Consider the following 12,553-nt stretch of genomic DNA (forward strand, 5'->3'; position numbering starts at 1 on the left):
GTTAGTACGACTGGCGTGGATACGAGCCGAGGACGACCAAGTCCAGGCAGTACGACTTGATCTCGTCCAGCGCGCTGGCAACATTGGCATCCTGCTCGTGGCCCGATGATCTCAACGAAGAACATATAATGCCATTGGCGCTGGCCCGACGGGCGCGAGTTGATGGCTGTCTGATTGATCTTGTGCTTGCCAAACACGTTCAGTGCACTGCATCAGCGCGCCCGGCTCCCGGTGGTCCACAGTGAACATCAGCAGCGTCTTGTCATCGCCAGTCGGGTTGTCCGACGACTGGCCCAGCACAAAGAACCTGGTCACGTTGCTCTTGTTGGTGGTGATGTCCTTAGCAACCACGTCCAGGTGGTACAGGGACGCACACACCTCGCTCGATACAGCCGCCGTGTAGTTCTCTGCAGCCGCCAGCTCCGCCGCCTTGGCCGTCGACGCAACTTCAACCCGGGCAGCATTCGGCAGATTCTGGTCCAGCCACACGCGGGTCTGGCCGAACGCCTGTGGATGTGAGTACACCTTGCGGATTGCTGGCAGCTGGTACCGCGACAGCAGCGCCTGGGTCACGGGCAAGTAGACTTCGGCACGGATCCTGACTGAGGGCTGGCCAACAAACGCGTCGAGAGGTCTGCACCACCGCGCCAAAGGTCGAGTTCTCAATCGGCACCAGGCCGTAGGTGATCTCCTCCTTGGCCACAGCACCAATAACGGTCCTCGATTTTGCCATATGGCACGTACGCCAGACTGTCACCGAAGCGCTTCATAGCCGCCTGGTGGGAGAACGTGCCCGGTGGGCCAAGGTATCCAACTGTCACGTCCTGACTGCAGGGAAATCGACGCCGACATGATCTCGCGGTAGATGGCGCACACGGACTCGCCCGATAGCGGGCCCTGGTTCAGCCCGCGCACCTTCTCGAATACGCGCTTCTCCTGGCCGGGGACATACACCTCGGGCTCGCCCTCCTTCCCCCTGCTCCTTCAGATTCTGGCGCTTGGCTGCGCCCACGTTCAGCGACAGACGCGCGCGCTCGTTCAGCAGATCGACCAACTTGCGATCCACCTCTGAGATCTGGGAACGGGCTTTGTCGAGATCCATTTGTAAGCTATATATGCAAAGGTTTGCTGGAAGATAAGAGACAGAAATATAGTCAGCGGAGGAGAGATGCGAGTTGCTTCGGCATACGACGCAACCTGCCCCACGATTATAGTGCCCATTCTTGGGCTCAACGCAAGGCATGAGCAAAAACAATTGGTACCACTGGGTAGTGACTCACACGGTCGGTCCCTGCTGGCATGGCTGCCGATCAGGGCAGGCCTGGACGACACCAGGCTCTGTCGCCAGAGCACCGTGCACTAGAGAACCGCCAGAATTGATTATCGAAGAAAAACAAAGAAACCCCCTATGCCGTCCGGATCCGCTCATTGAGCGTCGCGTTCTGGATCCAGTCAAGCGTAACATTGTCCATATGCTCGTCAAAGTCGACCAGGCCGATCTCGGCGCGCTCCGCAACCAGCTTCTTCGTGGTAGCAAGCACCTGCATGTTCTCCAGCACAAAGCTCGCGCCCTTGCTCCCCTTAACCACAGTATCGCCAAACGCCCCCGACTGCTCCTTCCATTGGGCTTCCGAGTACACAAACGGCACAAACGCAGCCTTGCTTGCCTCTGGCGACAGGTTCTTCGCGTCAATCACAAAGGCAACGGCGTCCTCGTTCGCAGACACCACGGCCTTGGCCAAGAGCGCGCCCGATGCCGACAGCTGCACGTCGGTGGGGTCCTCGTATGCCACGTAGTAGCCACCCACGGCCAGCTGCTGCGACTTGGCGTAGATCCGCACCTGCTGCAGAGCCACATCGAACATGGGCGTCAGCTGCGTCCAGTTGTGAGACACCGGGACTGCATCTACGATTCGAATTTTGCCGTCCTTCTTCTCGGTCAGCAGCAGGCCATGCACGGTCTCCGAGGGGAATTTCGCGCAGTGCAAGATGGCCTTGGCGTAGGCGCGCGTCGACACAACGTACTCGCTCATTGGATTTATATGATGTATGGAAGATGGTATTAAGAAAAGAACGTAACGAGTGCACAAGGTCGGGAACGCCCTGTGCTCTGAAATGCGAAGGTAGGCAGCAGCAATGGTGTGTGGAAATCACGGCTCGCCGATGAGCTGAGCCGATCGGGATACGCACCTTGTCTCTTGATGACGAAACAGGGTAGGCGTAGCAACAGCGACCTTTTTACGAGGTAGCTATTAAAGTGCAGCAATACTGACCCAGCGTGGACATCTATATTAGCTGCACATGCGCTACCTCAGCAATACACAATCAACGCAGGGGGCTTGCCACATTGCAAGGCACGGAATGGACCAGTCACCACTCAGCGCTTGCTGGCCATACTAGTAGTTCATTAGCGCATTGAAGTAGAGGCTAGCTGGACGGCAACACATGCGAAGGTGTGGGCTTCGCATATTGTGCTTGTCCATATTCCACAGGTTCATATCTGGGCCTAAAGCAATGGCTGCGCGAAAAAAACACGCCAATTACAATTGCCAGATCAGAGAATTAAGCCTCCATTTTTTGGCTGAGGCAGCAGCAACCATTGGTATTTTTTCTCCCGTCTCCTGGCTTTGCATTTTGCACATTCCACAAGGCAACTGTACAGTTATTATTGCATGTTTTCCCAACACAGCGGTACCTTGCGTTCCAGCAAGCGGCGTTGCGCGGTATGCGGGACCAAAAAGATGGCGGTGCGGGCGGACGGGCGTATGGCATGCAAGTACGGACACATGCAGGAGGGCGTGGTAGTTGAGGCAGCTGAGGATTTTGTTGCAGGGACGCGCAAGCGACAGACGAACGGGGTGCGATCTATAGGCAAGTGGAAGCTGCGGCAGCTAAATCGGCTGTACGGTGACGACACGCGGTTTCTGATTCTGCAGTCATACCAGCTGATCCTGAAGCGGCAGTTGCACGCTCTGGTACACGATCTGGGGGCGCCCGAAGCGCTAATCGGTGTGGTGCAGAATCTATGGCTCATGTACGTATCCAAGATCGAAAACATGCGGTTGCCGGTCTACCAGGTGGAGGACGAGGAGCTGGAGGATGCAATGGGCGAGGGTGGCCAGGCGGACAATGACGAGCGGGTAACGGCCGATTCGCTGTTCCGGCAATATACGCAGACGCAGGACGACTCGCTTGATACATTTCTGCGCAATGTCGATGAGGATATCGTGCGAGACGAGGAGGAGATGGCAGCGTGGGAGGAGCGGCACGGGTGGACGGGGCATGAGGAAGGCACCCAGAAAGCGGGGCTAGAGAGTGGCTCTGAGAGGAAAGGGTCAGAGTGGCGCACGAAGCGGAGTCTGGGGAAGGGGTATGAGGGCGAGCTTGAGCATGGCATGCACCTGGCGTACCTGCCAGCGATAATCAGCCTGGGGTTCGCGTGGCTGCGGTACCCGTTCTCGGTGGGCGACATGATCCGGCTGACAAGCGACGAGTCGATTCCATATGGGAACGTGCATGGGCTGCTTCCGGAGGCGTTCCGGGAGCGCATGGGAAAGTCTGTTTGCCTAACGTTCGTCTGTGGATCGGCGCTCGGGCACAAGCAGCTGCGGTCGCTGATGATGGCGTTTGAGAACTTCTACGGGCGGCATTACGGCATAGAGTTTTCGGCAGTGGAGCCGCCGATCCTGGTGCTGTCGTTGCTGAAGCGGCTGAACATCAGCCTGCAGTTCTACCCGGTCGTCATGCGGATCGTCGAGGCAGCAAACATCAATATTGCGGCACCCAAGAGGGACCGCACGTTGGCGACTGAGAGGGTGCTGGCAGCGATTGTTCTTGCGCTGCAGCTGCACTACGGGTTGGACGAGGTGGAGCGTGTGGCGAGCCCAGACACGGCAGAGTTTGCATGCGGGCTCCCAGCGCTGCAGGAGTTCCTGGACCGGTGGTGTGGGGACTGGGAGCGCGAGGCGGCAGTTAGCGTGTATCCGGCGCTGGCCACGCTGGATGAGGAGCGGCTGGAGGCGTACATTGAGTATTCGCGGCGCATGTCGACTCGGGCGGCGGTATCGATAACGGACGTAAAGTACCGCGAGCTGGGGCGCAAATACCAGCACTTGCTGGACACCTTGGGGGTTGGCAGTGCTGCCGGACGGGAGACGGCAGTAGCAGATGAGCAGATGGCGGAGCTGGAGAAGCGGCTGACGCCGATCCGCATGCCTTGCACTGGCACGGGCCACAGCGGCACCCGCATGCGGCAGTTCGGCGGACTGGCGCAGCCGCTGGAGAGCCGGGCGGGGCTGGAGAGCGGGCAGCTGATTGCCTGGTACCCCTATCCGCTGCAGCCCGGGTACGCGGTAGCGGTGCTGGGGCTGGTAATAGGGCGGTGCGCGATGCTGGCGGGGGTCAGCCAGAGCCGAATGCTGGCTCTGGTGAGCATGTGCAGCAGGGAGCTGTTTGACGACGAGCTCACAGAGGACTTGGTGGGAGCAAGGAAAGCAAAGGGCTACATTAGGACTTTTCACCAAGAATAACTAGCACTGGCCTTCCTCCTTGGGCGCCATGGCGCGCGACTCCTCCTCGGTGACCCACAGCATCTTGCTGATATTGGGCGACTCCTGGAACACCATGGTGTCTTCGCCGACGCGGCGGATCTTGCCGTAGCGCGTGGTGGTGAGCTGCAGGAAGCCCTTGAAGAGCTTGGCCTCGGCGCCCTCCAGGCGCAGGATGTCGCCGTTGCGGATGTGCTTGCCGTCGTCGCCCCAGATGTTCATCATTACGCTGGCGGTGCGGTCGGCCACGATGAAGGAGTGGATGGTCTGGCCGTCGCGTGTTGTTGTTGGCACGGCTACTGGTAGAATACGTTAGGCTGTGTGCAAAAAGGAGGCGAGAGAAGGTATGCGGTGGGTGGGGGTTTTTTTACCTGTCTCGAGGACGATCACCTCGCAGTCGAAGCCGCGCATGGACGGGCGGAATGCGTTGATGGGTGTGAGCTGCTGGCCGGGCTTGAGTGGGACGGCCATTTGAAGTACAAGAGATGTGCGAAACTGGTGGTAATAAATTACCCACTTTTCGGACCCTGTGTGCGCACTCGGTCTGCATTGTGAGCGAAAGGGCGGTCTGCAGGGCTTTGTGGGACAGTTAAGAGCAGTAATTGCCCAAGCCGGGAAAGTGGGCTTCAGTTTTTTTTCAGCTTGGATTTCTCTATTTAAAAAAATTGAATTTTCTTTCGCCTCGATTGACACGCAAAAATGCTGACATGGAACATGTTAGAGTATCTGCTGTACCTGCTAGTGCCGGTGTTGCTCCTGCGATACTTTGGCGGCCGGGGCAGCCGGGGTGGCGGGCTGGTGCGGGACCGCAGGCGGACGCTCACTGACTACGTTGTTTACAGCAGCCTGCTATTAACAGGAGCACTCTACCTGTACACGGCAGTGTATATGCGGCCTCCAAACATCTTCAAGGAGCTCGGGGTGACATCACGGACGCCGTGCTATGTTCTGCGGAAGCGGCTAGGCCACCTGGCGCAGCAGCGCCCTTGGACAGTGCCAGACACGGGCATACCGACGCAGCAGCAGAAAGCACGCAGCGACTTTGCGCGGCTCCCGTACTACCAGAGCAGCCAGTACGGGCAGTGGGACTTTCTGGTGGACCGGTTCTGCCGCTTCGACAGTGACCGGATATTGTATGCACGGATGGGCCAGTCTGTGTATCTGGAGGCCGGGGCGTTTGGCGAGCGCGGCATGGACGTATTAGAGACGGCCGGGCATGGCGTGCTGGCCGGTGTTCCGGATGCCATGCATGTGGTAAGGGCGGTGGCACTGCAGCTGGCGGCGTATCTGCCGGTGCTGGCGGTGGCAGGGGCTGCGACCCTACCGGTGATGGCCACCAGGCGGGCGCCGTCGCGACCGGCATGGCGTGTGTGGGCGGTGACGCTCGCCGGCGTTCTGTGGGCTGCCGATCTATATGCATTGCTGTCGGGGGCAGACGGCGCGCTGCTGCTGAGCCCAGACGGCTACGCGGCGTCGGAGTTCTACCATGACGCGGCTACGTATACGCGGCTTCTGCTGCTGGGTCTCTGCTGTCTGGTATTCCTGGCCATGGATCTGGTGATGGCGGGCCGTGAGACCGACGTGCAGCTGCTGCGCGAGTGCAATAAGGAACTGGCAGGCGTCCTGGCGCTGACCAAGAACCACACGATGCTGGAGACCGCAGTGATGCTGGACACGCCATTGCGCGATCGGCTGGCGGCGCTGTGGCGGCGGGAGGAGAAGGCGCGCCAGAGTGTGTTTGCTGACAAGGAGTTTGGCGAAAAGTATCGGCTGGAGGTCGAGCGCACGCGCAGCCAGCGGTGGGTGGATCAGGCCCGCGGAGCGGCAGGGCGCAGTCTCGGGCTGGAGGAATAGAATAGAGTTTATGTCAGGGAAATTTCTTTGTAATTGAAGAGTCTTTGTTTCGTTTTCTACTGCCAGTGCTTTGTTGTGTCCTCGAACAGCGGGTTCGTCTGCGAACCGCTGCGTGGCCGGGCGTCGAATGCAGATGGGTCGTCTGGTGGGCGATCGGGCATGCCTGTGCTGGCAAACGGGTTGTCGGATGGCAGGAACGGGACCCGCTCGTCGTCCGTTGGCTCCTCCTCTGACTCCTCATTTGTATTGTCCTCTGCTCCGTCCTCTGTTCCGCCCTCGGACCCAGACTCGGACTCGGATTCAGACTCTTCAGAGGACTCCATCCCAGGCTCATCGTCTTCATCCGATGACTCATCCGATGACGACTCCTCTGACGAATCATCATCCGAGTGAATCTCCGCCTGTCGCAACACAACCGCCGTCCGCTGTAGACTGCGCGTGGAATGCACAAAGCCCACGCGCGCCCCGCCCACAGAGTCCGAGTCGGAGTTCAGGAACGCATCCAGGTCATCGTCGGCCACACTCCGCGGCGTCGCATACTCGCTGCCCTGCTGCGCCGGCCGCGCACGCCCACTCAGCCCCGCAATGGCAATAGCCGCTGGCGCCCGGCTACTCACTACATCGCCCGGCGGGCCGCGATCGGCCTTTGCCGGCTTCTCCAACGGCCACTCGGGCAAAGCTGCGTAGCCAGCCAGCGGCCGGTCCAGCGCCAGCGCCAGCGACGCTACCGTGTACTGCGGCTGGCGGTACTTCTCCAGCCTGCCTGAGCCGCGCGCCTGCAGCGCCTGCAGACCCAGCAGCTCATGGGAGAGCTCAGCCACGTGTGGCATCTCCGCCGTATGCGCCTCGTCGCCGCCCAGCGGACACAGTGCACGCAGAAGCCGCGCCCGGTCGCGCACACGGAAGCTCACGTCATAGCGCGCCAATGTGAATACATACGCGCGCAGCTCTGCCGCCTTGTCGTTCGCTGCGAGCCGCACTGCCAGCTGCAGCACCTGCTCCTTCGCCAGCTCGCCCTCGCCGGCAAACCCGCGCGCGCCCACACGCAGCACATCCATCGCGTGGAGCATGCCAAACCGCGATTCCAGGAACCGGCTCACCAGCGCAAACACCGTGGCACGGGCTACCTCCCCGGTGAGCCGCTCGAGCTTGCGCGCCAGGAAGCACAGGATGTCGTATAGCGTCGCAGAGCCCTGCCGCGCAGGCGCATCACGTACCGTTCCGTCGCACAGCAGCACGCCCACCGCCTGCATTGCCGCGTCGGCGACCGCCGGTCGCGCATCGTCCAGCATCAGCAGAAGGCTGCGGAAGCAGTCCAGCGACGTCTCGCGAACTGCACGCGCACAGGCGACGATCACGCCCACGGCGCCGATGCTGATGTCGGCGCGCGGCGACTTGGCGTAGCTGGCCAGCTCTGGCACCAGCGTGTTGACGGTGTCGCGCGACACTAGCGCCTCGAGAACCTGCAGCTTGAGCCGCCGTGCAAACCGCGCGTCGCCAGCTGCAATGAAGAAGCTCCGCACATGCTCCTTGAACGCCTGCGGCCGCCGCCTCGCCACCAGCAGAATATTGCTGAGAGCCACATACCCGGCCTCGCGGCTGCTGCGCAAAAGCCGCACCAGCGGCTTGCCCAGCGCATCCAGCATCCCGGTTGGCGCCAGATGGTAATGCGCCGACACTGCCGCCAGCACCACTGCGCTGTTGCGGCTCTGCTGCAGCGGCTGCAGCGACCGCAGAAGCAGCATGTGGTCCGGATCCAGCTGCTGGTTGCCGTCCTGCGGCTGCTCGAACTGCGTGCGCGCATACCGCGTCAGCAGCTTGATCAGCTCCACCTGCCCCCACTCGTCCAGATCCACCACCATCCCGCACCACCGCCGGAAATGCCCATGCACCAGCTCTGTCTTCTCCGGACACACTGCCTGGAACGCCTGGATCACCGCTCCTACCGCCAGCGGCGACGACTCGCCAAGCATCCCCGACACCACCCCAGTCAGTTCCTCCCGCAGCCCCGGGTCCAGCCGCACCAGCTTGCGCGCCGCAAACGCCGCCGTCTTGCGCACGTGCGGCGATCCGTCTGCGGCGCTCTTGCGCACCGCCACCATCACAATCGAGCTGATCACCGGCACCCGGGTGCTTGACATCACACGCAATGCCATTGCCCGGATCACCTGGTTCTGGTCCGTCAGGTCCCGCTGGAACGTGTTAATTGACAGCAGCGCCAGGTCCTGCTCCTGCTCTGCATACCGCAGCAGGTAAATGTACACCAGCCGCCGCAATTCGAGATTCCCCGACGCCACATTCTTCACCACATCTGCGAAATACTCTGACACGTCGTGGCCCTTCGCTATCGCCGCCAGGAGCCGCTTCAGCGCTGTCACCTTGTCCTTGTCTGACGCTGAGCTCAGCTCCTGCCGCACCAGCGACAGCTTGAATTCCGCATTGTCGTAGAAGCTGCCTGGAGTGTCTAGCCCGAACTCAAGTGCGTTCTCGACCAGTCCTTCAGATAGCCGCAGCGACAGCTTGGCCGCATCCTGCGCAAAGGCCATTGCCCGGCTCAGGTATTCCGCCATTATAAAAATATAAAATAGTGTATGCGAAAAAAGAAGAAAAAAACTAGAGAAAAAGAGGCGCGCTACGCTATCTTCCACAAGCACCTGGAGCTAGTGTGATATTGGCTCTCCGCCCCGCCTACTGACTTTAAAGCTGGTATCTGGAGCAGCTCGAGCTAGCTGTTGGAATCGATGACATTTAGAAAAAACACAAAAGGAGAAAGTTACAGGTATTCTAAAGGAAAATTGGCTTACAGGAACAAAGAACCACCCTTCTTCACACCCCCGCTTTAGTTGGCAGCGCGGCCGTTGACGCGGATGCGCTTGATGCCGCCGTCGGGGTACATGGTGAACTTGACGTGCGAGAACGCAGTGTCCTTGCCGCCAGTGGCCTCAATGAAGTGCTGGGCGCTGGCAGTCAGGGGCACGCCCGAGATGATCTCGGTCCACTGGGCATCGTCGGCAGGGATGTCCTCCGACGACACGGTGCCGTGGAGGGTGACCAGAGGCGGGAAGTTGCCGCAGAACTGGTAGGTGTCGAACTCGACCTTGTCGACGTAGCCCGAGACACCAAGCTTGATGATCACCCAGTCGTTGTGGTTAGGGGTGCGCGAGCGGCGGGTCTCCCAGCCATCGCCCATGGTCTTACCGCGGCCCGGCAGCAGCAGGTTCGACGGCGAGCAGAAGTGCTGGTTCGAGCACGCGACCGCACGGCCACCGTTGCCGACAAAGGCAAGGTCAACCAGACCAGCCTCGGTGGTCGAGGCCACCAGGGTCTGCGGGACAACCTGGCCGTACACGCGCAGACGCGCAATGCCGCCATCGGGGTAGTTGTTCAGGCGCAGGTGGGTGTACACCTTGGTCGGCGCCTCAAACACAAAGTAGTGGTGCGAGCCCGGGTTCATGTTGACCTTGGGCAGGATCTCCTCGAACTGCGCCTTGCCCGCGCGCACCTCCTCCTCAGTGGCGTTGGCCGCCTCCAGGCTCACCACCGGCGCGTGGTTGCCGGTGAAGTGCGACGTGTCGACGTCCAGCCCGTAGATGGTGCCGGCGTAGCCAAGCTGCAGGATCGCCCAGTCATAGCTCTTGTTGTGGCGCTTGGTCTCCCAGCCGTCCATCCACTTACCGCGGTCAGTGAAGGCCTCGGGCAGGAACACGGCCTCCTCGTCCTTGAACAGGTTGGTGACCTCGGCAAAGAACTCGTCGGTGAACGAGATCACCTTGGGGCTCAGCGACTGGCTGAGGAGGTCTACAGTTGTGTGGAAGAAAATTAGCTGTTTGTAGCAACAAATCGATATTGCGCAGTTTTACAAGGTTCTCCGCGTGCTCCGAGCCATTTCCTAAACCAGCAATCCTTCCCCTGGTGGCTTGCATTATCGCGCTTCGATCTGTGCACATCGCTTGGACGCTGGAGCTCAGGCATCCTGGGCACAACCATCCCACCTCCTGGAACGCCTCATCAGTCCGGATCAGCCATTGTTCGCACTTGCTCACATGGGACAAGGAGATGGACAGCCCGCCCGAGCAAGACAAAAAGAGACGCCCTTTCCGGAAAATGACGACCAGCAGCAGATATTTTCATATAGATGATACACAGATAAGAGCTTGCAGGACAACACTGACTGAACAGAGGCAGGGGAAAAGGACAGGCAGATGTGACGGGAGATGTACAGAGAGACAGCAGACAGTATCCCCAGTGCGAGTGCTAGGGGCAGCCTGGTTCGCTTCCATCGATCCAGGCTCGCAACGAGTGTGAGAGTCTGAAGAAGCAATACATACTGGTCTTAACCTTGAGAGCAGCGACCTCGGCGGAATCGGCAGCGACCTGGCGGAAAGCGGGAGCAGACATGGTTTAGCAGTACAAAAAAGCTCAAGAAGTGGGAGAGGAAAAAACTTTGGGTTTTTGTTTGATGTAGAACTAGAAAATAGCAGGCTGAACGGCCGCAAACCCACTGGCCTTTATATAGCCTGGCTCCCAGAGACGAAAGGTTGCAAGGTGCTCGGCCCATCTCCGAAAAAGCGCGCGTTTTTTTGCTTCGTGCAGCGAAGCGTTTGAAGATAGTCCTTGTGTTCCACCAATCACCAGCACCACTGCGATGTGACCGCTTTTAATTGCGAGCAAGACCTTTGCCCCTCTGCCAGAGGGCTCGGGCAGCCCACCCCCTGCTGTCTACTAGAAGCTTCCTGCCTCCATGCGCTAGAGCAGCCTGTCAGGCAATTGCCGACAATTTGCTTCGAGACCCGAAGATATACCGCCATTTCGATTGCAGAGTATCCCAAAGCACCTACGCAGCAAATCCACATCCTTGGTTTCATGGTACCAGTGAAAATGCCGCCTTCTCTGACATCTCTGACGACCTGGGATTCAGGCTCGCTCACTCGCTGTTTTTTCTTGTTCCACTAGCATCGCCTACCTAGGCTTGCGCTTCATGGCACTCCTGGCGCAGCCAATTCCATTATCCTAGCCATCTGCGCGTTCAGCAGCCGCTCCCCCTCAGCACGGTGACCAACAGGTTTCTGCGAAAAAAAAAAAAAAGGACCAACAACCGCGGAGAATTTTTTATTTCTCGCCTGCATGCCATGGCCAGGCTACAGCATCTGCACAAAAGGGAAACTGTCGTGCTTTTTGTCGCTTGGGACGGAGCGCAAGGCGGCCCTCCGCTCACCATAGCACCAATGGTACACCAAGGGATTTGCTCAAATAGAATGCAAAATGGATGGGTGGCAATCAGCCCGAAAGGAACACTGCTTTGGCAAGCCTGCATCATCGCGGAGCGGGGAATTTTTCCAAGCTCACTGAGAGACATAGAAGGTGGTGTAATACCATGAGGATGACGAGGAGTTGTGAAAAAAGGCTCAGCAGAAGGACAAGAAAACTTGTCTCTGACCGGAGAGGACGATCTCCCATCGACTAGTCGGCTACTCTGCGCAGCCTCACGCAAGCATTTGTTTCATTAGTGGAAGGGGTGGTCAGTGCGCAACCGGCCATCAAAAAACAGCATTTATTGCTCTTTCCCCCCGCCAGACCACCGGGTATTACTCGTGCTATTTTCCTGTGCCCGCCCGCAACAATATCGCTCCCCAGATGACAGCCGATCATGCTAGGCCCCGAGTCCGTTCAGCACGCCGCCTCGCGCCAGCAAATCTCAACTCCCTCCAAAACAGGAAAGCACATTCACCGCTTGCGTATTTCGCGCACCTCCAATGCTGTCATGGCCAGCCCATCACCTTCACCTCCCCTCCAAATGCGGCAACTCATCGTTCTTGCGACGACAGTTGTCACTACTTCTCCATACTGAATCCCAAAAGAGGAACAGCCGCTGCGGTAGCTGGATTCCACGTTTGGAATGCACAGGCTTTTTGTTGGCGAAGAACCCTCGTGTAGAAGAGAACTGGGTGGAGTCTACAATGGGCTAAACCATTTTGCCGCAGCAAGCGACACTAAGTCTAGCCAAGGTCAGTGAGGCAGGAGGCTACGTGAACCATGTACAGGTCAGCTTTTATTGCGCGCAATACAGCTGCGCAGAAATTGCCTGAGCAGCACATGCACCTGACTGGCTCTTGGACCCGTGTAAACAATGTTTCATTTCACACATACCTAAA

The 12,553-nt window shown here is 59.1% G+C and overlaps 8 protein-coding genes across 8 annotated transcripts; 3 read left to right on the top strand and 5 right to left on the bottom strand.

Annotated features, from left to right (window-relative positions):
* Position 1: 1 nt before the first annotated feature.
* DL89DRAFT_274234 (chorismate mutase) lies at positions 2 to 1,102 on the bottom strand (the record flags this gene model as incomplete). Its single annotated transcript, XM_040889161.1, has 7 exons — positions 2 to 91; positions 117 to 207; positions 248 to 609; positions 641 to 719; positions 745 to 828; positions 851 to 969; positions 1,013 to 1,102. 7 exons carry the CDS (start codon positions 1,100 to 1,102, stop codon positions 2 to 4), a joined length of 915 nt encoding a protein of 304 aa, XP_040745441.1.
* Positions 1,103 to 1,406: 304 nt separating this feature from the next.
* On the bottom strand, positions 1,407 to 2,033 carry DL89DRAFT_255715 (UPF0172-domain-containing protein; the record flags this gene model as incomplete). Its single annotated transcript, XM_040885381.1, has 1 exon — positions 1,407 to 2,033. One exon carries the CDS (start codon positions 2,031 to 2,033, stop codon positions 1,407 to 1,409), a length of 627 nt encoding a protein of 208 aa, XP_040745442.1.
* A 596-nt stretch (positions 2,034 to 2,629) lies between these two features.
* Positions 2,630 to 4,826, top strand: DL89DRAFT_265692 (uncharacterized protein). The gene has a single exon (XM_040886782.1). The coding sequence runs from the start codon at positions 2,742 to 2,744 to the stop codon at positions 4,527 to 4,529; it is 1,788 nt and encodes a 595-aa protein (XP_040745443.1). The 5' UTR covers positions 2,630 to 2,741; the 3' UTR covers positions 4,530 to 4,826.
* On the bottom strand, positions 4,307 to 4,826 carry DL89DRAFT_265693 (uncharacterized protein). Its single transcript, XM_040886783.1, has one exon. The coding sequence runs from the start codon at positions 4,770 to 4,772 to the stop codon at positions 4,530 to 4,532; it is 243 nt and encodes an 80-aa protein (XP_040745444.1). The 5' UTR covers positions 4,773 to 4,826; the 3' UTR covers positions 4,307 to 4,529.
* Positions 4,827 to 5,246: 420 nt separating this feature from the next.
* On the top strand, positions 5,247 to 6,401 carry DL89DRAFT_255717 (uncharacterized protein; the record flags this gene model as incomplete). Its single annotated transcript, XM_040885382.1, has 1 exon — positions 5,247 to 6,401. The coding sequence occupies one exon, from the start codon at positions 5,247 to 5,249 to the stop codon at positions 6,399 to 6,401; it is 1,155 nt and encodes a 384-aa protein (XP_040745445.1).
* An 866-nt stretch (positions 6,402 to 7,267) lies between these two features.
* DL89DRAFT_221114 (Clathrin/coatomer adaptor, adaptin-like protein) lies at positions 7,268 to 8,947 on the bottom strand (the record flags this gene model as incomplete). The annotated part of the gene is made up of 1 exon (XM_040884492.1): positions 7,268 to 8,947. A coding segment is annotated over one exon (1,680 nt), but the record flags the coding sequence as incomplete, so codon positions are not given.
* A 129-nt stretch (positions 8,948 to 9,076) lies between these two features.
* On the bottom strand, positions 9,077 to 10,914 carry DL89DRAFT_105874 (allantoicase-like protein). The gene is made up of 2 exons (XM_040883052.1): positions 10,730 to 10,914; positions 9,077 to 10,199 (listed from the first exon to the last, which is right to left on the bottom strand). The coding sequence occupies exons 1-2, from the start codon at positions 10,797 to 10,799 to the stop codon at positions 9,241 to 9,243; spliced, it is 1,029 nt and encodes a 342-aa protein (XP_040745447.1). The 5' UTR covers positions 10,800 to 10,914; the 3' UTR covers positions 9,077 to 9,240.
* A 547-nt stretch (positions 10,915 to 11,461) lies between these two features.
* DL89DRAFT_265696 (uncharacterized protein) lies at positions 11,462 to 11,829 on the top strand. The gene has a single exon (XM_040886784.1). It carries the CDS (start codon positions 11,531 to 11,533, stop codon positions 11,777 to 11,779), a length of 249 nt encoding a protein of 82 aa, XP_040745448.1. The 5' UTR covers positions 11,462 to 11,530; the 3' UTR covers positions 11,780 to 11,829.
* Positions 11,830 to 12,553: the final 724 nt, after the last annotated feature.

This window comes from Linderina pennispora (genome assembly GCF_002104995.1).
Source record: "Linderina pennispora strain ATCC 12442 chromosome Unknown DL89scaffold_3, whole genome shotgun sequence".
NCBI classification, from domain to species: domain Eukaryota; kingdom Fungi; phylum Kickxellomycota; class Kickxellomycetes; order Kickxellales; family Kickxellaceae; genus Linderina; species Linderina pennispora.